Below are 24098 nucleotides of genomic sequence, written 5' to 3'. Positions count from 1 at the left end.
GATAGACTGGGAATGGAGACAAGGATTGTTGTTTATTTGTTTGTATATAATTTATAATTTAGAAATAATTGTTGTTTATTTGTTTGTATATAATTTATAATTTAGAAATGAGATTTACAGAGCAAAGTCCCTTTGTGGGGGACGTATCACAAGGTAATCTAGTCCTGAGTAATAATAATAATTATTTTAGTAATAAGGTAAAACGTATCCATTTCTGGGTCTGCAGGCTGGTACAGAGCTACCTCCCTTTAGGCTTTTTCAAGTTTCCCTTGTTTTAACCTAATTTCTTGGTTAAAACTTGTCTAAATTTCTAAATTCTTTCTTAATAAATATCAATTCCACACTTTGGCCTTAAATCAAAGTGTTTCCCTTCACAGATATCCCCTTGGGGTTGTCAGATGAGGGTAGTCTCCCATGCCAACAGAAGCTACCATTCAGAGAGTGGTTTGCTTCTTAGTTGGATACCATGGGTTGACAACTCTCGCCGTCTGTAGCACCTGACCACTGATGAGACACATTAGTGTCGAAACACGTGTCTGGTCTAGGTACAAAAACAATAAATCTCCTCAGGACTAGATTACATTGTGATACGTCCCCCACAAAGGGACATTGCTCTGTAAATCTCGGTCCCCCTTGCGGAGGGTCTGATGCTCCCAATAGGCTGTCTGTGAAGGGATACTTATTTCTCTCTCTTTCTCTGCTAAGAGATTTTAACATATCTCGGAAGAAAGTCTCTGCTGACTTTCAATTGTTTCATTTACAATTTCTGTATATAACTATACTTCGTCATCAAGTTACTCACATCCGGCGGATGGAGCTGGGTTGGTAGGAACGACGGGTGTTACTGATGGAGTGGTCGTGGGTGGCGTTGGTGTTGTTGTTGTGGTGGTGGTGGTGGTTGTTGTCGTAGGTGCTGTTGGTGCAGCGGTGGCGGCTGCCTGCGGGCACGTGACACTCAAGGTGGGTGAGCAGCGGCATGAACCTGTATGGAAATAAATAGACATGTAGCCCCGGTAACAGCTCTCACATCATGGTGTACTGTATTGGCCTGCCCGTTCAGACCTGTAAGCAACGATAGAAGGATGCGCTCAGCAGAATCAAATGCGTTTCTATTCCGTATTTAATTTATATTATAAATCATTCTGTTTGTCTTATTTTAACACGTTCTATTTTATTTCACTGTCGGCGTATATTGCTAGTTTGCGTTTTACTCTATGGTGGGGTTTTGTTCTAAAGTGTGCCGAATTTTACGACATCTGTCCTCACATCACTTATAGTAAAACTAGCTTTGTTTTTGTTTGATTCACTCCTGCCCAGGCCAAGACGGCTAACTCGCCGTGTGTGTTTTTTTTACATTTATCATTTTCACTGTTGTCCGTCCCTGATAAATTATTGCATTTTGCTTGAGCAAAGGCCGACCATTTTTAAAGAAACGGCTGTTGCAAGAAAGTAGGATCCTGTGTTCTATATGTTTCTTCATAAAACAAAGATATTTACGTTTTACAGCCCAAACCATACGCGAGAGTAAGTTATCCAAATATACTTCTAAAGACCAGATAAATAAAAAATAACAAGGAGGCTGTCACGAAGGGGTACTATTGTGTAATGATAGCCAGCAAAATAGCAAGTCGTCAGAAGGAAGAAGAACATATTTGTACTGTAGATCTACTGCATATTTGTAGGCACGTTTATAATTGGGTCCAAAAAAGAACTGATAATCTTGGGTGGAGTTCTTCTTTCTACTATTGCTCAAAAGAAAGTAGACCGGTATATATGTACTTTTGCAATGAGGGTGTTAATGCTTAAATCAACCACACCGCCAGAAAAGAAAAAGAAAAAATAATTCACAGAAGCAAAGTTTGCTGAGAAAGGGTCAGTTGTTGTACTGTCATCCTGGAATGTGTTAACTTTGTTTTTCTTTTTGTACCGTTTCTTTTTTCCAGTTTTTTCCCCGTTCTGGGTGGCCGAGTGGTAACGCACTTGCGCTCGGAAGCGAGAGGTTGCGATTTCGACCCTGGGTCAGGGCGTTAGCAATTTTCTCCCCCCTTTCCTAACCTAGGTGGTGGGTTCAAGTGCTAGTCTTTCGGATGAGACGAAAAACCGAGGTCCCTTCGTGTACACTACATTGGGGTGTGCACGTTAAAGATCCCACGATTGACAAAAGGGTCTTTCCTGGCAAAATTGTATAGGCATAGATAAAAATGTCCACCAAAATACCCGTGTGACTTGGAATAATAGGCCGTGAAAAGTAGGATATGCGCCGAAATGGCTGCGATCTGCTGGCCGATGTGAATGCGTGATGTATTGTGTAAAACAAAATTCATCTCACACGGCATAAATAAATCCCTGCGCCTTGAATATGTGCGCGATATAAATTGCATAAAATAAAAATAAAAAAATAAAAAAATAAATCCCTGCGTTTAGAACTGTACCCACGGAATACGCGCGATATAAGCCTCATATTGATTGGTTGATTGGTTCTATTCCGTGCAATGTGCAGGCTACCGCTGATGTTAGGTTTTCTACTGCACGCACAGACTAGACACCTCGGACTAGTGCAGTGCTCTCTGCCCTGGATACACCACAGGGATCGTCAACTCACAGTGAGTCGTTCTCTGCCCTGGATACACCACAGGGATCGTCAACTCACAATGAGTAGTTCTCTGCCCTGGATACACCACAGGGATCGTCAACTCACAGTGAGTCGTTCTCTGCCCTGGATACACCACAGGGATCGTCAACTCACAATGAGTCGTTCTCTGCCCTGGATACACCACAGGGATCGTCAACTCACAATGAGTCGTTCTCTGCCCTGGATACACCACAGGGATCGTCAACTCACAGTGAGTCGTTCTCTGCCCTGGATACACCACAGGGATCGTCAACTCACAATGAGTCGTTCTCTGCCCTGGATACACCACAGGGATCGTCAACTCACAATGAGTAGTTCTCTGCCCTGGATACACCACAGGGATCGTCAACTCACAATGAGTAGTTCTCTGCCCTGGATACACCACAGGGATTGTCAACTCACAATGAGTCGTTCTCTGCCCTGGATACACCACAGGGATCGTCAACTCACAATGAGTCGTTCTCTGCCCTGGATACACCACAGGGATCGTCAACTCACAATGGGTCGTTCTCTGCCCTGGATACACCACAGGGATCGTCAACTCACAATGAGTAGTTCCAGCTTGCTTCTTTCACGCAGGCAATTTCTGATATCAAGTTTTAATGCAGAAAATCTCTAGAGAATAGGGAACGCCAACAAACAATGATTAGTTCCAGTTTGCTAACTTCACGCAGGCCATTTCTGATGCTTGGTGTTAAGTGCAGGTGTCAACTCGAACCAAAGATCAAAGGCGTGAAAGTAAGAGCATTGTCAAACATTCAGCACACGTAGGTTTTCTCCTGGATGTCCTTCACGTCTTATTTTGCTCTGTGTCTTCTTTTTGTGTTTGCCTGAGAGTAAACGAGGCCTTTTTTTCTCTGTACAGAGTGACGGTGTAGCATCTAACTGTCTGTTGTCCCAGTTTGGATTGGTGTGCGTCCTCGTCAAGGACACTTACCATACTCGACGGAGCAAATTAGAGTAGAACTTTTCATGTACACAGCACATCTTTGTCTTTTAAACCAACGTATCCAATGCAATTTGTGCGTACACTTTTGGTTTCGCCTAATATTTGTTTACGACTTAACTTTTTGTGCATACCTCATAATGTTTGCTTTTAATGATTCATCATATAACCCTTGAGCAAACATTATGACACTTATCTATCAACAGTGGCTCATACGTGCAGTCAATTTCAAAGTTGTCATTTCTGTTTTGTGTCACCGAGCTGATACAAGTACGTTGCTTCCAGTATAAACCATCTGGTAAACTAGCAAGAATCTTTCCAGGCGTTTACATTCGAATCAATTTGAAACACACGTGTCCGTAACAAACTTCATGATTATAACTAAAAATAAGTTAGAAAAAAGTTCCAACTCTGCAAAGGAAGCAGCCGACCAGGGTGTACATATACTGTTCAAAAAAGGAAACGCATAGCTTGTAATATTTGGTTAATTTAGTTATATGGCTACAAGGATATCCACCAAACTGCAGAAAATGTTTATCTGGTCGTCGACCTTTTGTCCATTGCCACAAGTGAGCTCTGCACGTGACGCATGCGTTATCAGTGGCTACAATGTCAAAATTGCTCATTTGGCATGACCACTCGTCATGCTTCAGTGTAATCTCGTGAAACTCGGGGAATATTGAGCTCTCACCATGTCTTCCAAAACCCATAAAAGCGGATTGTTCGCCACAAAGAAATCAGACGACAATTCAGCGACGAAAGATGGCCCGATTGAGCAGAGAAGACCGCCAAATTGCATTGGGTCGTTTACAAGCAGGCCAAAGTCAAAGTGCAATCGCCAGGCACTTCCACATGTCCCAGAGCACCATCAGTAGACTGTGGGTCAGGTTTCAAGCCACTGGCTCCGTTGCTGACTTGCCACGAGCGGGAAGACCAAGGGCGACAACTGCTGCTCACGACCGCTTCATACGGCTCCGCCACCTCCGGAATCGTTTCCTGTCGGCCTCATCTTCTGTCCAGGCTCTCCCCGGGCCACACCGATTATCGGACCAGACCGTGCGGAACCGCCTGCATGAAGCTGGTTTGAGAGCTCGCAGACCTCACAGAGGAGCTGTCCTCACCCGCCGCCATCGCCAGAACCGAGTGCAGTGGGGCAACCAGCACCTTCGCTGGACCGTCCGGAATCACTGGAGACACGTGTGGTTCAGTGACGAGTCCTACTTCCTGCTCCAGCGACATGATGGTCGGAGGAGGGTCTACGGGAGAGTAAACGAACGTTACGCGCCCAACTGTGTGGATGAGGCACCCGTTCATGGTGGTGGAGGCGTCATGGTGTGGGGGGCGATCAATACCGCTGGAAGGAGCACCCTGGTGCACGTCCAAGGGCGCATAACTGCCCAGCGATACGTAGAGGAAATTCTGCGCCCACACGCCCTTCTTCTTCTGGCTGACCAGGATGCCATATTCCAGCAGGACAACGCTCGCCCGCACACAGCACGACTCACCACCCAGTTCCTCACCGACCACCATGTCCAGGTGCTTCCCTGGCCATCCATGTCGCCAGACATGAACCCGATAGAACACCTCTGGGATGAATTGGACAGACGTGTGCGCAGGCGAGAAGAAGCGCCGGCAAATCACCGCGATCTATTGACTTCAGGAGGAGTGGGACACCATCCCACAGCAAGATATCCGGCATCTGATCCAGTCCATGCCCAGAAGGTGCCGGGCAGTTGTTGCTGCTCAAGGCAGTCACACCCCCTACTGACTTGACAGCCTCGGCACCCAATCGTATTGATTGACTGATTGATTTGAAGATGCAAATGAACTGTGTGTGCATTCAACTGTGTCCATACCAAATTTCAAACAAATAATCTAAATATTGGATTTTCTGTTAATTTTTTCGAAAAATAAAACAAATTTGGCAAGTAGCAACTATGCGTTTCTTTTTTTGAACAGTATATTTGATGTATCAACATAGAAGGATGGTCTTATCCTATGTAAAATCTTGAACATATCTGTAGGGATTTACAAGATGGCTCAATTACACCGTTCACACTTCAATGTTCATGGATTAAAATGTCCCGATTAACAACTCATGTGAAAAATGAAGGGCATAGGTTGTTTTTTTAAGAAGTTCAAAGATGCAGGATTTCTTTAAACATAAACGAGTTTTACATTTTCAAGACAACATGCTTTTAGAGCTAAAGAATTACTTCCGGTCCGGTATCATTATACGAGCTTAGATGTGGACACCGTGTTGAAAAAGTTTCATATCCGTTGGGCAGACAAATAAAGGAGGTTACACTGTTAAAAAATAAGTAGTTACCAGTATACGAACAAACCTTTTCCCGGCAACATGAGAACAAAATGACAATGGATGCCTATTAAACTGAGATTTATTAAGCTGAAATAGCTGCATAATGAAATAAATATACTGACTATCGCTTCTTAATGTAATACTTTCTCAAGTTCTTCGCAGAAAGGAGTACTAAAAAAACATATGACGGGCCTCAGATTAAACACACGTAAACACATCAGTCAGATCAAACTTAAAACACAAACAAGTTTTTTTAAAACACCATAACAATGAATAATGCTTGAATACAACTTGATACAGTACACGTGTGCTCTGTTTTCTTGTGCCGATTGAAAATAAAACCGCATACATTTGATAAAGTAACAACTGATCAAAATAAATAAATAAATAAAAATAAAGAAAGCTTACCTCCGTCGGTACAGCACTGTCGAAGCAACGCCGTGAAGATAAAGTCCGTGCAACAGTTACTGTTGCTGACCATATAACTGCCGTAATGCAGAGGGTTACTGGAACATTCGGTATCTCCGAAGTTCTGCGAGACGGCTGGTGCCACAGCACACAGGAGAAGAAGGGTTATCCACGTCAAGGCCATACTGCTTGTATACATGGTACTGGTGTTGTCTTAACGAGGATCCACTGAAAAAAGACCATACTGCTTGTATACATGGTACTGGTGTTGTCTTAACGAGGATCCACTGAAAACAGACCATACTGCTTGTATACATGGTACTGGTGTTGTCTTAACGAGGATCCACTGAAAAAAGACCATACTGCTTGTATACATGGTACTGGTGTTGTCTTAACTAGGATCCACTGAAAACAGACCATACTGCTTGTATACATGGTACTGGTGTTGTCTTAACGAGGATCCACTGACAACAGACCATACTGCTTCTATACATGGTACTGGTGTTGTCTTAACGAGGATCCACTGAAAACAGACCATACTGCTTGCATACATGGTACTGGTGTTGTCTTAACGAAGATCCACTGAAAAAAGACCATACTGCTTCTATACATGGTACTGGTGTTGTCTTAACGAGGATCCACTGAAAACAGACCATACTGCTTGCATACATGGTACTGGTGTTGTCTTAACGAAGATCCACTGAAAAAAGACCATACTGCTTGTATACATGGTACTGGTGTTGTCTTAACGAGGATCCACTGAAAACAGACCATACTGCTTGCATACATGGTACTGGTGTTGTCTTAACGAAGATCCACTGAAAAAAGACCATACTGCTTGCATACATGGTACTGGTGTTGTCTTAACGAAGATCCACTGAAAAAAGACCATACTGCTTGCATACATGGTACTGGTGTTGTCTTAACTAGGATCCACTGAAAAAAGACCATACTGCTTGCATACATGGTACTGGTGTTGTCTTAACGAAGATCCACTGAAAAAAGACCATGTGGTAGAACAGGAACAAGAGACTGCAGGTAAGAAGAACAAGAACAAGGTAACAAGGAAAGTGTACTCAGCAAACAATACAAATTCTATTACTCGTGTTTGGTGAGTACATTTTCATTGTTATCTTGTTCATGTTGTAGAAGGTTTACGTTAAGATGATGTGCGCAAATTACGCTACCGTCCATAGACAAAACACAATTTTTTTTTCTCTCAAGAAAACATGTAGGGTTGAAATTTAGAAGCGCATTACATTTGTTCAGCTGCATATCTGACGACTGTAGGCAAAATTGAAAAAGACGAAAAAGAAACAGCTACACGTTTACACGTTTGAAGAGGGCGGTAGCAATGTTTTGTCCCATTAAAATAGTTACAGTGTATTCCATTCTGTTATTAATTTATTTTTGGAAGGAAATCTCTCTCTCGTGACCGCATTGTGAACAAGTTTTTAGTTTAGCTTGCTTTCATAAGCAACATTAGGCTACGCAATAGCAGTGAAAATCTTACACGAAAGCACACTGGTACTGAATGGGATGCTATATGCTTTATACAATTTGCACACATGACCTAAAACGTTATCTCAACAGCAGCTCCTCACATTTTGCCGTGAAAAGTTATGAGAAGGTCGAAAGCATTGAAGATTCCCTCCATCGTGGATGATAATGTTAACACTAACTTGTTCGAGGCCCACAGTAGAATGACTAACAAACTCTCTCCCTCCCCCCTCCCCCCTATCCCCCTCAACACCCTATACCCAGGGCTCGCCTCAGTTGCTCTAACTAGGAGGTCCTGGAACTCTCTCTCTCTCTCTCTCTCTCTCTCTCTCTCTCTCTCTCTCTCTCTCTCTCTCTCTCTCTCTCTCTCTCTCTCTCTCTCTCTCTCTCTCTCTCTCTCTCTCTCTCTCTCTCTCTCTCTGAAGAAATTACAGTTGTATCTCAGAAACAGTTCAGTGTGTAACTTTTTTGCTTCCTATTTACAGGACAGATCTCAATATACTGCCCTAAACTGTAAAATATCTACTGAGGAGACTGTGAAATGCGGGGTGCCTCAAGGGTCAGTGCTTGGGCCGATCTTGTTCTGTCTGTATATCAATGATCTGCCACTGCACATTTCTGACAGTAATGTAAGAAGTGATTTTTTTGCTGACGATTCTTCTCTTCACTCAAGTGGAAAGTCTGTTACAGTAATAGAGTCCTCCCTTCAAACAGCTTTAAACGATGTAAATAACTGGTGTAGTGCTAATGCTATGCTTGTCCATCCAATAAAAACTAAAAGTATGGTAATTGCAACCAGACAAAAACATCAGATTTCTCCACTCAAACTAAATCTTACTATTGGTACGCAATCAATTGAACAAGTTCAACAGCATCGCGTTTTAGGGGTAATTCTTGATTGTGAATTCAAGTGGCAGGCACAAATACAGCATATTTGCAAGAAAGTAGCCAAGAACGTTTTCCTCCTATCCAAGTTAAAGCAATATACCGACAGAAGGACTCTGGAAATGTTCCACCATGCTCATGTAATGCCTCACATTAATTATGTTTCGACGCTCTGGGATGGCAGCAGTGATGTCCACTTGAAAAAGTTAGACTCTCTCTATCGTCGCTCGGCCAAACTCATCGTAAAGGATAATGCCTCAACAGATATGAAATTAAAAATGCTTAACTTTCTTCCACTGGAAAAGCATCTCAAGTTAAACAAAGCCATTTTCATGCATAAATTGTATCACGGTAAAGTGCCGATTTACATTACATCATTATTTAATAAAGCTACCCACAGATATGGGTCGGTCAACTTGATCCCACCAATTCCACGAATTGACCTGTATAAGACCAGTCTTGCTTTTTCGGGTACTTCAGTTTGGAATTCACTTCCATCATCCTTTAAGCACCTAAAGTCATTAAAAAGTTTTAAAAAATGTGTAAAAAACCACTTAATGTCTGAGTAGTTTAACGCCTTTTGACTTACCAAACTTAGTATTACGTCAAAAATATGCTGTGCATTGTATATTCTGAACATATTTTTGTTACTCTATTGCTACATGTTCGATTGCCACCAGCTTGTATTTATAATTACCTGCATAGTATGCATTTGATTTTATGAATAACCACATATGTATGCTCTTCATGCCTCATCTTTATCATCATCATCATCATTATCATCATCATTATCGTCATCATCATCATCATCGTCATCTTTATTATCACGTTTTCCGACCTCCTTTTGTTGGTTAACTTTTTAACTTTTTAATTTTTAATTTTTTTTAATTTTTTTTTTTAATTATATAATTGTGTGTCTATGCGTCCCAAGGACAGATTGTAAGAAAAGGCGTAGCCTTAAATCTAAATCCTTGTAAAATAAAGTTCAATTCAATTCAATTCAATTCTCTCTCTCTCTCTCTCTCTTTCTCTCTCTCTCTCTCTCTCTCTCTCTCTCTCTCTCTGTCTCTCTCTCTCTGTCTCTGTCTCTCTCTCTCTCTCTGTGCATTGTATATTCTGAACATATTTTTGTTATACTATTGCTACATGTTCGATTGCTACCAGCTTGTATTTATAATTACTTGCATAGTATGCATTTTATTTTATGAATAATCACATATGTATGCTCTTCATGCCTCATCTTCTTCATCATCATCATCATCATCATCATCATCATCATCATCATCATCATCATCATCATCATCGTCATCTTTATCATCATGTGCTGAAGTTTTCTGACCTCCTTTTGTTGGTAAACTTTTTAACTTTTTCATTTTTAATTTTTCAATTTTATCATTGTGTGTCTGTGCGTCCCAAGGACAGATTGTAAGAAAAGGCACAGCCTTAAATTTTAATCCTTGTTAAATAAAGTTCAATTCAATTCAATTCAATTCTCTCTTTCTCTCTCTCTCTCTCTCTCTCTCTCTCTCTCTCTCTCTCTCTCTCTCTCTCTCTCTCTCTCTCTCTCTCTCTCTCACTCTCTTTTCTCTCTGTTCTCTCTCTCTCTCTCTCTCTCTCTCTCTCTCTCTCTCTCTCTCTCTCTCTCTCTCTCTCTCTCTCTCTTTCTTTCAAGGTTGACTTTTTTTTTAAAGTGTAAATGTTTTCCGTAGACCACTGTTACAAAACCAGTTTGTTACATCTTCCAGTACTTAAAGAAAATAGATGCATGAACATTCTACAAAGTGTGATGGGTCATTTCGAGACGCAATATCTGAGAGGCTGCATCCGATCACATCCAATGCTCGAGAAATCTATGATACACTTTTCCAAAAAAATGTACTAGATCAAAAAGTGAGAACGTTTATTCAAATGGTAAACTATTTGAAATAACAACTGAGACGGGCTGGACACTTAAAAAAAATTACAATAACCATGGGAGAATGTTCACTCTGCGACTAACTCCTTTGTCAAAGACTACCATGTTGCATAAAATAACCTGCTTTTGAATGTGCCCACTCTCTCCGATGAGCTAGACATTATTGTAAGAAATGTAAGTCAAAAGAATGTACCGATTTGTAGCGGAGATGCTGTAGAGTGTATACTCCAATGGACAGCTAAATCCGCCGTCACACCAAAACCTGTCTTTGTGTTCTTGGGACAGGATGCAATCTCAGACCACACCCTCACATAACTATCCTTTTATACGCCATCATTTTCTCGTCACTTCTTCTTTCTCCTTGTGTCCCAGCCTTCAAGATTTCTGTTGTACGCCTGGTGTACATACCTATTCACTAGCGGGGGAGAATAAAGAAAAGAAAGGGAAAACATCAGCCTCCTCATTATGCTTTTAGCCTACCTCAGTTTGCTCAGGGCCAAGGTTGTGCCTTTGTTGCTCAACTCAAGTCCGTCTTAGAACAAACCTACCCACGACTTAACTTGTTGACACTTGGCTGCAGTCGGCTGCGTGTTTTTTTGCCCCACTTGAGACCTTCTTTCCACAGATCTGAATCTGATGTTTTAACGTTGACACAGACCAAACACTGCGGAGGCGACATAGAGGGGAGTCTGTGATTTAACGTGCAGGGCTGGTCTTGTATGCTAATACTTCATACAGTCATGTATCTGAGGCGCAGCCCTCCAAGATTCTATTTCCACAGGCTCATTAGCACAATTTTGTCGGGTTCCCATGCTAAAGTTGCCGTCAGCGGCACAGGTTCTTTTCCTAATGGGGGCGACAGTGTTTTCCTATGCACTGGGTGCACTTCGCATCCTTTGGTTCTCAAGGCTGCACCTGCTGGCAACTACTTCTTTAAATTAGTCCACAGCCAACAGCTACGACAAAAGCTGAATTCACTGGCCTTCCAAAGAGAAGTTCGTGCACAGAATCATCTGTCACGATAGATGAGAGTTTGAACATGAACGCCAACGATAGGCTATATATAAAAAAAAAATAATGGAACACTTGATCAGTTATGTTCGGATGCGAATGGGCAGCTATACTTTTACCCACTTACCTGCCTGCCTGTCTGCCTGTCTGCCTGTCTGCCTGTTTGTATCTTAACTCCCAGCTCCTCCGAATTTTCCTTTCCTCCCTTGCTGATTTCCCCTGACCGATCTTGGAGCTTTTCCCAATTATTTGATTCGTATTCATGAACACACACCAACCTGCCAACATTCTGGAGTAACTGTAAAGGCTTGAATCGTGTGTGCTTGTTGTTTGTCTTATGTGTCTGCTTTTGTGATATTATCGAGCAAATACGTAATCAACATCACAGCCTCTCTCCCTACCAAAACCGTCCCCCCTTTACACAAACTGGAATCGGTCCCGGATAGCCATATAGGTTAAAGGGACGTTGAACAACAACAACCAACTCCTTTCTACACACATGTGTGATTTCAATGTTGAAAGCAAGAGACCTTTTAGTAACATGTATGTTTATTTCCATGGTCATCATTACATTTTTATTGTAGTGATCTATTGTCAAATCAATTAAAGTCTTTAACACCGTATACTCTAAAATACTGGCCTGTGTTCATATTTGTTTACCCTGTACCTCACCTTGAGGCCTTCTTTTTAAAATGTTATCATTGCTTGTTTATATGCTTTTCACAAGCATTTTTTAAATACAAATATGTGTGCACATTTATGGGTAAGGCATTTTAGTGCTTGGACGTTTTTTTAAACGCTTTATGCTTTTATGTTTTTGCAAATCATCAAAACAAAATCTATGTGTTAAGCGCAGACTCAATTTCTAGTACCTGAGTCATTTAACCGCGGATTTCCCCCCAAGTGACTTTTGTATTTTTTTTACATAGGTTCAAAGGAACACAATGTTTTTACAAACAGAAAAATCGGCCAAGAAAAAGGGGCACTCGTTGTATTTTAAAACGGTCACAAGTATTGACACAAGTTGTTTCATCTCTCCTTCATTCTGTAAGCTTATTGTCATTTTGTTATTTAACTATGTTGGGACTGTGCAGTTTGTTGTCTTTTGTTTTATTTCGTGTGTTTCTTCGATTTGCAGAAAAGGACTTCCGTTGCTGATAACATAACTTCACGCCCACACCCACACCCACGCAGACAAATACAAACAGACACACAGACACACAGACACACAGACACACACACACACACACACACACACACACTCACACACACACACACACACACACGTATACATACATGATTACACACAACCACACACACACAACCACACATACAACCACACTAGCACACACACACACACACACACACACACACACACACACACACACACACACGTACCAAACAAGCGACAAACTGTATAAAAAATCCACATTAATTCAAAGCTTTATTTTAGAATCCACAGCTAGATACTCGAAAACACTTTAGGAATTACTTTTCATTTTTTTTGGCCATCATGTCGTGGGTGCTAAACGCCTGACAGCTTCATTCTGCAGTGTCGGCATGATAAACTGGCTGAGTGACGTTGCTGTTCCTTAGGGTTGGATTGGTAGGACGTTGAAGAATGGTTCTATCCCGCACGTCGATGACGTGGCAACAAGCCCGAAGAGAACAGTTTCCCCAGTGGTCAGAGGACAGTACACCGGTGCGCCTGCGTCACCCTGGAAACGTGGAATATAACCAAATATAATGACGCGACAGTTCCGAGCAGAACGGCAAACAGAACAGACCGATCAGATAATTCAAGAGAACACTATAATTATGCACTTATATTTATCCGCATTGGGATGATACAGTGACGAAATGAAACTTCACACACACACGCACACACACATACATACACACACAAGCATGCATACACGCACGCAAACACACATACACACACACACACAAACACCGCACACACTTATACACACACACACACAAACCGCACACACACACACACACACACACGCACACACACACACACACACATACACATTAACAACAAAGCCAACCAAGGTTAAAAGAAGGTGCTTTACTCCACCAAGTTTTCAGACAACATATTTATGCTACGATGACCATGACAATTGAAGGAACATGGAAATAAAACCAGAGTTGTATGACATATCCATTTTCCAGCCCACCACCGTTTCTTACCCAAGAGGGTTAGTCCTCCTTAACTACATTTAGACCACTGATCTTTGTTTTTAACCAAACACCTATTGTTGCCAGCACAAGTGTGTAGATTACTCACACTGCAGGAATACACATCAGGATCCACAGGAACGAAGCAGTCCAGCCCTGGCCAACCAGCCCGTGTACAGTTTGTCCCTTTAGCCACAGCCACCTTGTTCAGAGAACCGGAGTTGAGGGTTCCTGTCATTGCTGTTCAAGTGCCAGCAACATAGTGGACGGAGTATCAGTACTCTTGTAACAACAAAAGTTTGGTCTGCAAGGCTAGATTACATTAAGCCTTTGACATCACACTCTGAAGTATACGTCACTAGCATTTAGTGACACAATACTTCAAAACAAGAAAGATGAGGTAATGGAACGTTTAAGTTAAAACAATATTTAATAATATTCGCGTTGAAAATACCACTATGAAGTATCTGCCATGAGTGTTTGAGTCACACAAGATCATTGACGGCATCTGTCTTTACCTCTGCTATGACTGAATTGCCTTCGTTGACTTCTATACATGCAATCTCACCGATTACTCCCTTCCGTGTCATAAATCAGGATATGAAATCGCTACCCGAGCTTACTTTGCATTTTTGTCCTCGCATTACTGTTAGTATCTACATTGTACTACGTTGCAAGCCGCTGGAGCAAATTTTTGATAATTGCTTTTTGAACAAGAAACAATTGACAAGTGGCTCAGACTATCCCATCTCCCCCCTTTCCCCGTCGCGATATAACCTTCGTGGTTGAAAACGACGTTAAACACCAAATAAAGAAAGAAAGACTATTAAGTCAACGATCTTGGAATTATCTTGTATCATTTAAAACAAAAGTTGCATCCATTTATATTCCATGAGTTATAGTCTTGGTATGACTTAACGCTCATGATATATACTGTATTGTGTGGTTTCCATCGAACATATTTGGAATTGGTTTCAATCAAAAGTATTTTCACGTATTTTTTGGTTTTGTCTTTTGTTTTTTTCTGATGCAAAATAACTAACGTTTCATAATCCTTTGTTCCCTATGGCAAATTGTTTACTCACTGAAGTTGTCAGATCCAAAACTGGTGATGTGACAGTTGTTGAAATCAATCTCGGAGCCCATTGTATTGTTGTTGAACGCGCATACTGGTTTCTGACATGAGCCCTCTTCAAGAATGCCAGGTATTGTCAGCAGTGCAGTTATGTTGTCAGTTACAGCTAAAAAAACAAAAAAACACGGACATTCAAATGTTAAAGTAAACAAAAAGCAACAAACAAACAAACAAACAACAACAAAACACCGATTATTATTTTGAAAGAATTTATTAAACAGTGTGTATGAATATTGTATGTAGCGTAACTTGTTTGTCCTCGATTTGTTAATTAATCTCTTTAATGTTCATTTATGATATCGATGCTTTTTCATTTTTTTTTACAGGCTATGTGTCCTATAAGTTTGTCCAGTTGTAGTGTCATAAAGGTATTTACATTTTATCATGTTAAGTATTTAAAATAGCGTGTAACGTTCATTACTTAAAAAATGGACCAACAGAAACCCAGTCGTCTTCATTTTTGCCGCCGACCCTTAAATGTGTTTTTAACGGACGTAAATAAAAATAAAATGCACGTAAATAAATGCCAGGGATCTATTTTCTAAAACAAGCGCCATGTATCGACCACATTAAATTTGTACAGTGCATGTGAAGACGAACACGCTTTTTGTCTGAAAATAATTTGTTGACAAATATCTTACCAGCCTCGTCAATGATTGTAGTATTTGAAATGTTAAACGTGATAACGTTATATGTTCCATCAATCCTGAAAAGAAAAAAGAAAGAAAAATACAGAGATGCAATGTAAGACACACACAGTAAAATGCGTTCAAATGGTTCCAATTTTGTTTTTGACAGATACGTTTTTAGTGCAGATCTGTATTGTAAAACCACCAATTTTAAAACCAGTTCTAGAAGTCGAAAGGCCAGCGCTAGAAGATCTCTCCAATAGTGACGCAACTTACTTTGCAGAAGTAGAACGTTTCAACGCCTGGTGTAAAGACAACTTTTTAGACCTAAATGTGACAAAGACCAAAGAACTTCTGATAGACTTTAGAAGAAACCCTGCCCCTGTCCCTGACCTGATGATTGATGGTGTGACTGTTGAGCGTGTGACTGAATATAAGTATCTTGGCACAGTTATCGATGATAAGCTGTCCTTCAATGCAAACACCACCCTCATACACAAAAAATGTCAGTCACGCATCTACTGCCTTCAGAAACTTAGGAAGTTGAATGTGAACTCTTCTATCCTTCAAACTTTCTACCGCTCTTTCATCGAGTCTGTCATCACTTTTGGTTTTGTGTCCTGGTATGGAGGTCTGAGTGTGAAGAACAGGAATGTCTTAGTGCGAATGGTGAATGTCAGTAGCAAGGTGATTGGCAGGCAGCAAGCAAGTGTGGAGTCCCTGTATGAAAAGCGTGTGGTAAGAAAGAGTAGGCGGATAGCTTCAGATAGGTCCCATGTCCTAGCCCACCTCTATGAACTCCTTCCCTCTGGCCGTAGACTTCGCACGCACAAAGCTAGGACACTCAGGCTGCAAAACAGCTTCATCCCCAAATCCATCACCCTTAGCAACATGTAAACACATCCACATACCCGACTCAGCCCCTCTTCTGCCAGTGCAATCAGTAGTAATGTACATGTATGTATTGGTTTTATGTACAACCGTATATTTCCTGCGATACATTGTATGTTATGATATTTTGCAATGATGTTTAGCCATAGTTCGTTATACGCGTAGGTGTGCGAGAATATGTAAGCGCAGTGCTTTAAAGATGTCCATGTTATATAGTGCTATATGTTTTATGTAAAATCAATGTCTTGTTTGTATTATTGTTATGTACCACCCCTGAATTTCTCTATGAGATAATAAAGTATTCTTATTCTTATTCTTATTCATTCGTTCTTTTAAAATATTCAGCCAACAGCTTCAATTTATACAAATCAGTGACCTTATAGTTTAATGTAACACACTACCGCCCCCCCCCCCCCCCCCCAATTCAAATGCACAAAAATAGGTTCCACTTGTTTAAATCGACATAAACCGGAAGAGCAACAAAAAAAATTTCTGACATATCAGTGAAACAAAATATTATGCTTCCACCCAAAATCGTCAGTTTTGTTCACCTATTCCATCTAGCAATGGTGGCATGATATTACAGAAGATGATGGTGTCATTCTTCTAAAAAAGCCACACTGAGAAGGCAGATTCTGATACAGATTTTATATATTATTGTCAATATTTGATTGAATGTAATCCGTAGATGTCAAATCGAGACGAAGGTGATGGTGTACGTGTGTGTGTGTGTGTGTGTGTGTGTGTGTGTGTGTGTGTGTGTGTGTGTGCTTGTTTGTTTGTTTGTTTATTTGTTGCTTAACGTCCAGCCGACTACGCAGAGCCATATCAGGACGAGGAAGGGGGGAAGAAGGGGGCCACTTGTCAAGCGATTCCTGTTTACAAATGCACTAACCCATTACTTGTGTCCCAGCAGGCTTTAGTAAAACTAAATTAATACCTACTGGAAGATTACCAGTTTCCAGTATGTTAAAAATTTAATAGGCTTAACCTATCTACTGCTGGACTTACATCAGAACACTAACAGATTAAACTATACATGAATCGCGAGACAAGCGGCAAGAGAAGAGATTTTTGGAAAAAATACAGGTGAATGAGCAAGAAGGCAGAAAAAAGAAAAGAATTCATGAAGAAAAAGAGAGCATGACAGGAAAGAGGAACCAAAAATCTACCTAACAGCAAACTAGAAAGCTCCTGCGGTTCCAAAAACAGGAGGGGCCTTTAATTTCATAACCGCAGTGCCCCACTGCGGGTGTGTGTGTGTGTGTGTGTGTGTGTGTGTGTGTGTGTGTGTGTGTGTGTGTGTGTGTGTGTGTGTGTGTGTGTGTGTGTGTGTGTGTGTGTGTGTGTGTGCAGAGCGATTTCCATTGCAGATCTGTATAACACTTTGCATGCGAATTTTTTCGGATGGTATCCCCAGACTTTTATTTTCATGATGTGAATAAACACGCTTGATGACGTCATATCCGACTTTAAACAAAATTGAGGCGGCACTGTGGCGTCAGCATTTTCCGATATAATTCATTGACATTGTGATCAAACACCCTTGGACTTGGTCCGTACTATGGGATTTGCTTCGAAACGTTAAAATAAATTCATCAAGTAAATGTCATAGTATTTATACACACGGCAATTCATAGGATTTCTTAATACTTCCAGAATTAAAAAAAAATATAGATATGTTGTGTTTGTTTTGAGAGAAAAAAAATCTCAACATAAAGAAAATCTTGTTTTATGCAAATTAGGTTCACCGTTCCTTTTACCAAGATCAGTCCGCGCAGTCTCGGTTTTAGTTCTTAACAACACGAGCCTGGTTTTTTTCTGTCAGCGGACATCAAAGAAGGTTTAATCAGCCAAAAAAGAAGAATGGATGTTGCTGGTTTCTCCCCCTTGTAAGTACAACAGATACTCACTGTGCAGAGGGTACCATGATGGAAATTTGATCGAGAGCTTTCCTGCAGAAGGTTGGCAAATACACCACTGGTTCCTGTACGAACGGCCCTTTTGTGTCATAGACGAACACCCCGTTGCACAGCTGCAAAACAAAAAGTGCCATCAGAATCCGCGGTAATTGTCTCAGCTTCGTTCTGGCTCAGTGTCTTTTTTAATTGTATTTGTTATTACGTGTTTATAATCTTGTATAATATTTTTTGAGAATTTTAGCTCAAAAGTGCAAAAGTGTTCTGAAAAACCTGCGTCATATCCGGCTCTTAGTGAAAGTTGAGGCGGCACTCTCACGCCTTCATTTTTCGATCAAATGGATTGACATTTTGGTTAAGCACTCTTCGACTATGAGATTGCATTTCAGCTTGAAAGCTCAAAATTAATTAATAAGTTAGATCATTACAATTATCAAATTTCTCATAAAAACAAAAACTTTAGTAATCCATTCAAAAACAAAAAGAGTAAATGCCTATACAATCTGAGAACACAGTATGGGTTGCGTACTCGTATAACAAGTATTGCCTTGGGGCATGGAATTCTCATAATTATTGTTTTCACCAATGCATGGGATGGTATTTTTTGGGCTATTTTATGGATTGTAAATTAAACAATATGGGAAATGACCTTTTAAAAATGTGTGGCCTGGTGTGAATGGTACATATTACAGCTGGTTTGATGTACAAAGAGGTACCAGATAATGTGATCCATTGTCGCCTTATTTATATCTAATATGTGCCGAATTTCTGTCAATAACGATTCGCCAGAACAAAGAGATTAAAGGTATAAAAGTGGCAGATGATGAAATAATAATATCTCGGTTTGCAGATGATACCGCCCTATCTTTAGGTGGTTCAAAACAATCATTTTATGCATGTATCGAAGTGTTGAAGCAATTTGCCTGTATATCTGATCTGAAAATGAATTATGAGAAAACAACTGCAGTCTGGCTCACATACAAACCGTGATGTTAAATGTATGCTTAAACATAGGCTCAGTTGGAACCCTGTAACATTTAAAGTTCTTGGCATTGTTTTTTCAACCAATTCAGATGAAATTATACCCCTAAATTATGAACATAGATTTGTAGAAATTGAGAGTTTGTTAAGGTCCTGGTCAAGAAGAAGTGTAACCCCTTTTGGAAAAATAACAGTTATTAAGAGTTTGGCATTGCGTAAGTTAACTCAGACCCTGATGAGAAGTTTTTGTTTGATTTAAACAAGTTATTTTTTCCTTCCTGTGGGATAGCCAGAAGGATAGAATAAAACGAAAAATAGCATGTCAGTCGTATGAAGTTGGAGGGCTCAAAATGGTGGATTTGAAATGTTTTTTGTCAGCTCTAAAGATTTCCTGGTTACAGCGAGTTTTTTGAAGCGAAGGAAAAGTAAAGAAACTTTTACAAGCTCTGTGTCCACTTGTACATAATATTCACAAGAGGGGTGGTGAGTGTGGGAACATATTGACGCAAAGAGTTCAGAATCCTTTCTAGAGAGATGTTTTCAAACATTATAGACACTTCGCATGTAAGTGTGTCCCCATCTCCTTGAGTGATTTTGCATCAGAGAGTCTGTATTATAATGTACATATTTCCATAGATAAAAAGGTTATTTTAACAGAAATTGGATGGAAAACGGCACTATTACAGTCGGTCACCTGATGGGAGCCGATGGCTTTTTGTCATATAATGATTTTAAATTAAAACATGCAAATTTTCATGTGAATTTTGTGTTTTTTGAGGGCGTTATACGCTCAGTGAAGAATTACCAGAAAAGATTAAAGTTGGATGCAGATTCAAACAATGTTGTTCATATTGGTGAAGATGTTGTATAGAAACAAATGTCTAAAGGTGGAGCAAAACATATTTATACCTACCTTGTGAAAACTGATGTCAATTTACAGTGCATAGAAATGTGGTCTAATTTATTAAATGTTGATGTAAATGTTAGAAAAGTGGTTTTGACAATAATGAAAACTACACAGGACACCTACCTGAGATTGTTCCAATACAGATTATTACATAGATTTTTGCCCACTCAACGCCTGTTATTTTTAATGAAAATTTCTGATACACCCCAGTGTTGTTTTTGTACACAAGAAGAGGAAACCTTAGAACGTTTGTTTTGAAAGTTCAGCTTTTTAAGTCTCACTTCAAAGAAAAGTTATGACTACATTTCACACATTGCAGCAATTTGAAATTGTCAAAAGAAATTTTCATTTTAGGATATTTAGACAATGTTTATACTGATGTTGTTTATTATTTGTTAATTTTCCTTGCCAAACAAAGTATATTTGGAGCCAAATTAAATAAGACTGTCCAAACACTTGACGTTTTTGTGAAAATTGTTAAACAAAGATTTTTGATTGAAAAATATAATGCTATTGTAAATAATAATTAGGGTAGATTTTCAAGAGATTGGTGTTTATATAATCACTTTTTCATTGATGCCTAGGAAGATTTTATTAACGCCTTATGAGAATTTTGTAAGAGAATTTCTCTATTCCATTTACCCATAAGTTCATTACACAGATTATACAGTATGTGTACGCCTATAATTGTAGCCGATAAATTTAATGAGGCTATATGCTGCCACAGTGCCAGTATATTCCACCCCCCCCCCCCCTCGATCTAAACCCTACCCACCAAATTGTTCATGTGTGAGTATGTATGTGTGTAAAGTCAATGAATAGTCAGTAATACTTTCTGTTGATAAACCTTGTGAATGATGTATGTTAAAAGAAAAGAAAACAAAATGTGTGGCCAGGACAAAACTAATTAGAAGTAAAGGGCAAACACTGAGTCTACCTGTCTGTCATTGAAACTGAATTGCAAGACTCCGTCGACAGTACATTCATCCACAGGGTTTCCTCCTAGAACGCGTCCTCTGACCATCGGCACTTCAGGGCAAACTGAAATGTAAGCAAAAAGGCGACAGGCGTTTTAACAGTCACCATCATCATCATCATCATCATCATCATCATCATCATCATCATCATCATCATCATCATCATCATCATCATCATCATCGTCGTCGTCGTCGTCGTCATCATCATCGTCATTGTCACCATCATCATCATCATCATCATCATCATCATCATGCTGCACCATGCGCTAACCAAAACCACAAGCCGGTTACCACTACAATTTATCAAATAGACACAGAACAAGACGTTAATTGCAATAATAACAACAAATTAACAACAACAACAAAGGCACACACACACACACACACACACACACTCACTCACACACACACACACACACACACACACATACACACACACACACACATACACACGCACACGGATAGACAGACAGACAGACAGAGTATGTGACTGAAGAACGGGTGTCGAAGACCCCCGCTTGTATGCCGTAAGTTCTCACTTACAAAATATGTTTGAACAGCAAAAAGACCTACGTTTTGTTGGAGCCGTTGGGCCGCACTGTGTCGTTGAGGTTGAAGCTGGTGCCGAATCGCAGTAACATTGACCTGAAACAACGAGAGTTTGACGTTGACGCATTGCATTGACACTGCCTTGTGATGTCAACGGTTGTGTAATGTTGACGAAATGCAGTTACACAGACTTTTGATATCAAGAGTTTTGACTTAAACCTGTGCCATGTTTTATTTATTCTTACATCTTGGTGGCTTTGTGTAATCTGTTGCAGCCTCGGGGTGCTCACTGAACAAAAGAATTCCAAACTGTTACAGACTGTGTTTGCGTCTGTGTGTGTGTGTGTGTGTGTGTGTGTGTGTGTGTGTGTGTGTGTGTGTGTGTGTGTGTGTGTGTGTGTGTGTGTGTGTGTGTGTCAACATCACATAATTCCCACAATGCCATGGCAAACTGTCAACTTGTAATATTTTATTTAAAAAGATCATCATTTCCAAAGTCGGCATTCAGCTTCACGGATAATACTATGAACAATCTGTTTTCGTCAACGTGACATTTTTGAAAATAAGTACCAAAACGCGGGTACGGTTTTGACAATCTTTGCAATAATTTCACTGCATGAAAGTAAAACGCTGCACTATTACATCTGCACAACGTTATACTACAGCAACTTGATCCCAGTATAGGATCTGAGTGGATGAGGATGAGATTTTACAAGGAGACAAGAAACAAGCACAACTCACACACAGGAGCTGCTGCAGCTGGACCGCTTGTTGTTGTTGCTGCACCAGTGGATGCTGATGCCACTCCAGTGGATGTTGCTGCTGCGTCAGTGGTGGTTTCTGTTTCGTCAGTGGTGGTTCCTGCTGCATCAGGGGTTGTGACTGCTGTATCAGGGGTTGTGACTGCTGTATCAGTGGTTGATTGTGCTGCATCAGTGGTTGGCGGTATTGGTGGTGCAATGGTTGTTGTTGTCGTTGCTGTGGGTGCTCCTGCATAGCAGCCTTCTCCGACCACATTCCCTCCACTCTTGCAATAGCACTGGGTACGATCTGCAGCCATTTGTATCTAGTTATGCCCAAACTGCGAAAACACTGATGTTTTACCCTATAGAAACTAGTGGTAAGGTTGATGCACATTTTGCAAAGGAAACAGTGTGTCGATGATATCATGTCAGGTTTGTTGGAACGTGTTTTTGGTTGTTTTGTTTTGCTAGATTTGTTTTGTTTTGTTATTTGTTCCTTTCTTTTTTTTTGTTCTCTTTATTATCTTCTCTTTTCTTTTCTTTGTATGTTTACTTGTTTGTTTGTTTGCTTTTGGTCGCCCTGCGTCTTTCTATAGTTCAATCGTGTGCTTTGTCCAAGTCAAAAAGTGTGTAGTATTAAATCATCAAGCTTAGCTGCGTCTGCGCTTCCGTGTCTATTATTTGCTGAGTGTTTGGACGAGTCTCTAATGAAAGATCATATCTCAAGCTATTTTATATCATACAACATTTTGTTTGCGTCTGTACCCATGCTTACCGGGAGTTATGCAACAGAGGATATCTCCGAACAGGACCCCAGTGTTGAGGGAGTTATCACAGCACGCCGAAGAGTGTTCCACGGAGAACGTAGCATCAGGACAAGCAGCAGAGGCGAGGGCGATCACCATGCAGAGAGCAAAGACCCACAGGGAACTGGAAGCTGCCATGACGCTTTCCTCGGTAGACCAACCTCGGGTGGACTCAGTCAGCTAAATACAAATAAAATGGCCTCGGTCCACCAAGCGAAAGATACTGAAATGTGGGTGGAGTCTGCACCACCGATGCGCGATTTGCAGCGAGGACGGAGACGTTGGGCAATCGTTTTTAAAGCCTAACATGGTGGACACTATATGTAAGGCGATATTATTATCGAGCGGCAAATTAGTCGATAGCGCGCTGGCTTTTACGTCTTTGCTAAAGGCGTGGGATATCTTTTCCAAAGTCAACTTTTTGCAGTCTCTCCTCGGCGTCTAAAAACACACGTGTGTGTGTGCATGCGCACAATAAAGATCCAAAGTCCACAGCGAAAGTCTTAGGGCTTAAAAAACACGACCACACGCATGTATGACATCAAGCGTTCCACAATGAGAAAGCAAGCCGAATTTCCATGAGAAACTTCACAAAACTATATGTAATTACCTCACCTCACCTTATCTCAATCAATCAATATGAAGCTTATATAGCGCGTATTCCGTGGGTACAGTTCTAAGCGCTTATCTGTTCACACTTGACTGAACGTGAGGGGATGGGTGGTGTCAAGAAAGGTTTAACTACCCTACATACACCAGC

General features: G+C 40.6%; 2 protein-coding genes across 2 annotated transcripts in view; both read right to left on the bottom strand.

The window, feature by feature from the left end:
- LOC138959092 (uncharacterized) overlaps positions 1-10956 on the bottom strand; it is a 21976-nt gene extending 11020 nt beyond the window's left edge. The window contains exons 1-3 of the mRNA XM_070330443.1: positions 10800-10956; positions 6307-6534; positions 803-982 (exon numbers count right to left, since the gene is read on the bottom strand). Of these exons, the coding sequence (XP_070186544.1) occupies positions 803-982; positions 6307-6505 (379 nt within the window). The 5' untranslated portion in view covers positions 6506-6534; positions 10800-10956. The remainder of the gene's footprint in view (positions 1-802; positions 983-6306; positions 6535-10799) is intronic.
- A 2092-nt stretch (positions 10957-13048) lies between these two features.
- LOC138959091 (uncharacterized) lies at positions 13049-23609 on the bottom strand. The gene is made up of 9 exons (XM_070330442.1): positions 23308-23609; positions 22531-22839; positions 21814-21885; positions 21201-21304; positions 18370-18491; positions 15578-15642; positions 14887-15042; positions 13911-14041; positions 13049-13335 (listed from the first exon to the last, which is right to left on the bottom strand). The coding sequence occupies exons 1-9, from the start codon at positions 23474-23476 to the stop codon at positions 13210-13212; spliced, it is 1254 nt and encodes a 417-aa protein (XP_070186543.1). The 5' UTR covers positions 23477-23609; the 3' UTR covers positions 13049-13209.
- Positions 23610-24098: the final 489 nt, after the last annotated feature.

The sequence above is a fragment of the Littorina saxatilis genome, linkage group LG2 (genome assembly GCF_037325665.1).
Source record: "Littorina saxatilis isolate snail1 linkage group LG2, US_GU_Lsax_2.0, whole genome shotgun sequence".
Lineage (NCBI taxonomy): Eukaryota > Metazoa > Mollusca > Gastropoda > Littorinimorpha > Littorinidae > Littorina > Littorina saxatilis.
This window is presented reverse-complemented; position numbering and strand designations above follow the sequence as displayed.

Excerpts from the sequence above, each read along its gene's own strand:
- LOC138959091 (XM_070330442.1), bottom strand. The coding sequence starts at position 23,476 with ATGGCAGCTTCCAGTTCCCTGTGGGTCTTTGCTCTCTGCATGGTGATC. Across the intron at positions 15,643-18,369 it reads ATCATGGTACCCTCTGCACA|GATTGATGGAACATATAACG; the intron begins GTGAGTATCTGT and ends TTTTCTTTTCAG. Across the intron at positions 14,042-14,886 it reads TTTTGGATCTGACAACTTCA|CAATGACAGGAACCCTCAAC; the intron begins GTGAGTAAACAA and ends GCACTTGAACAG.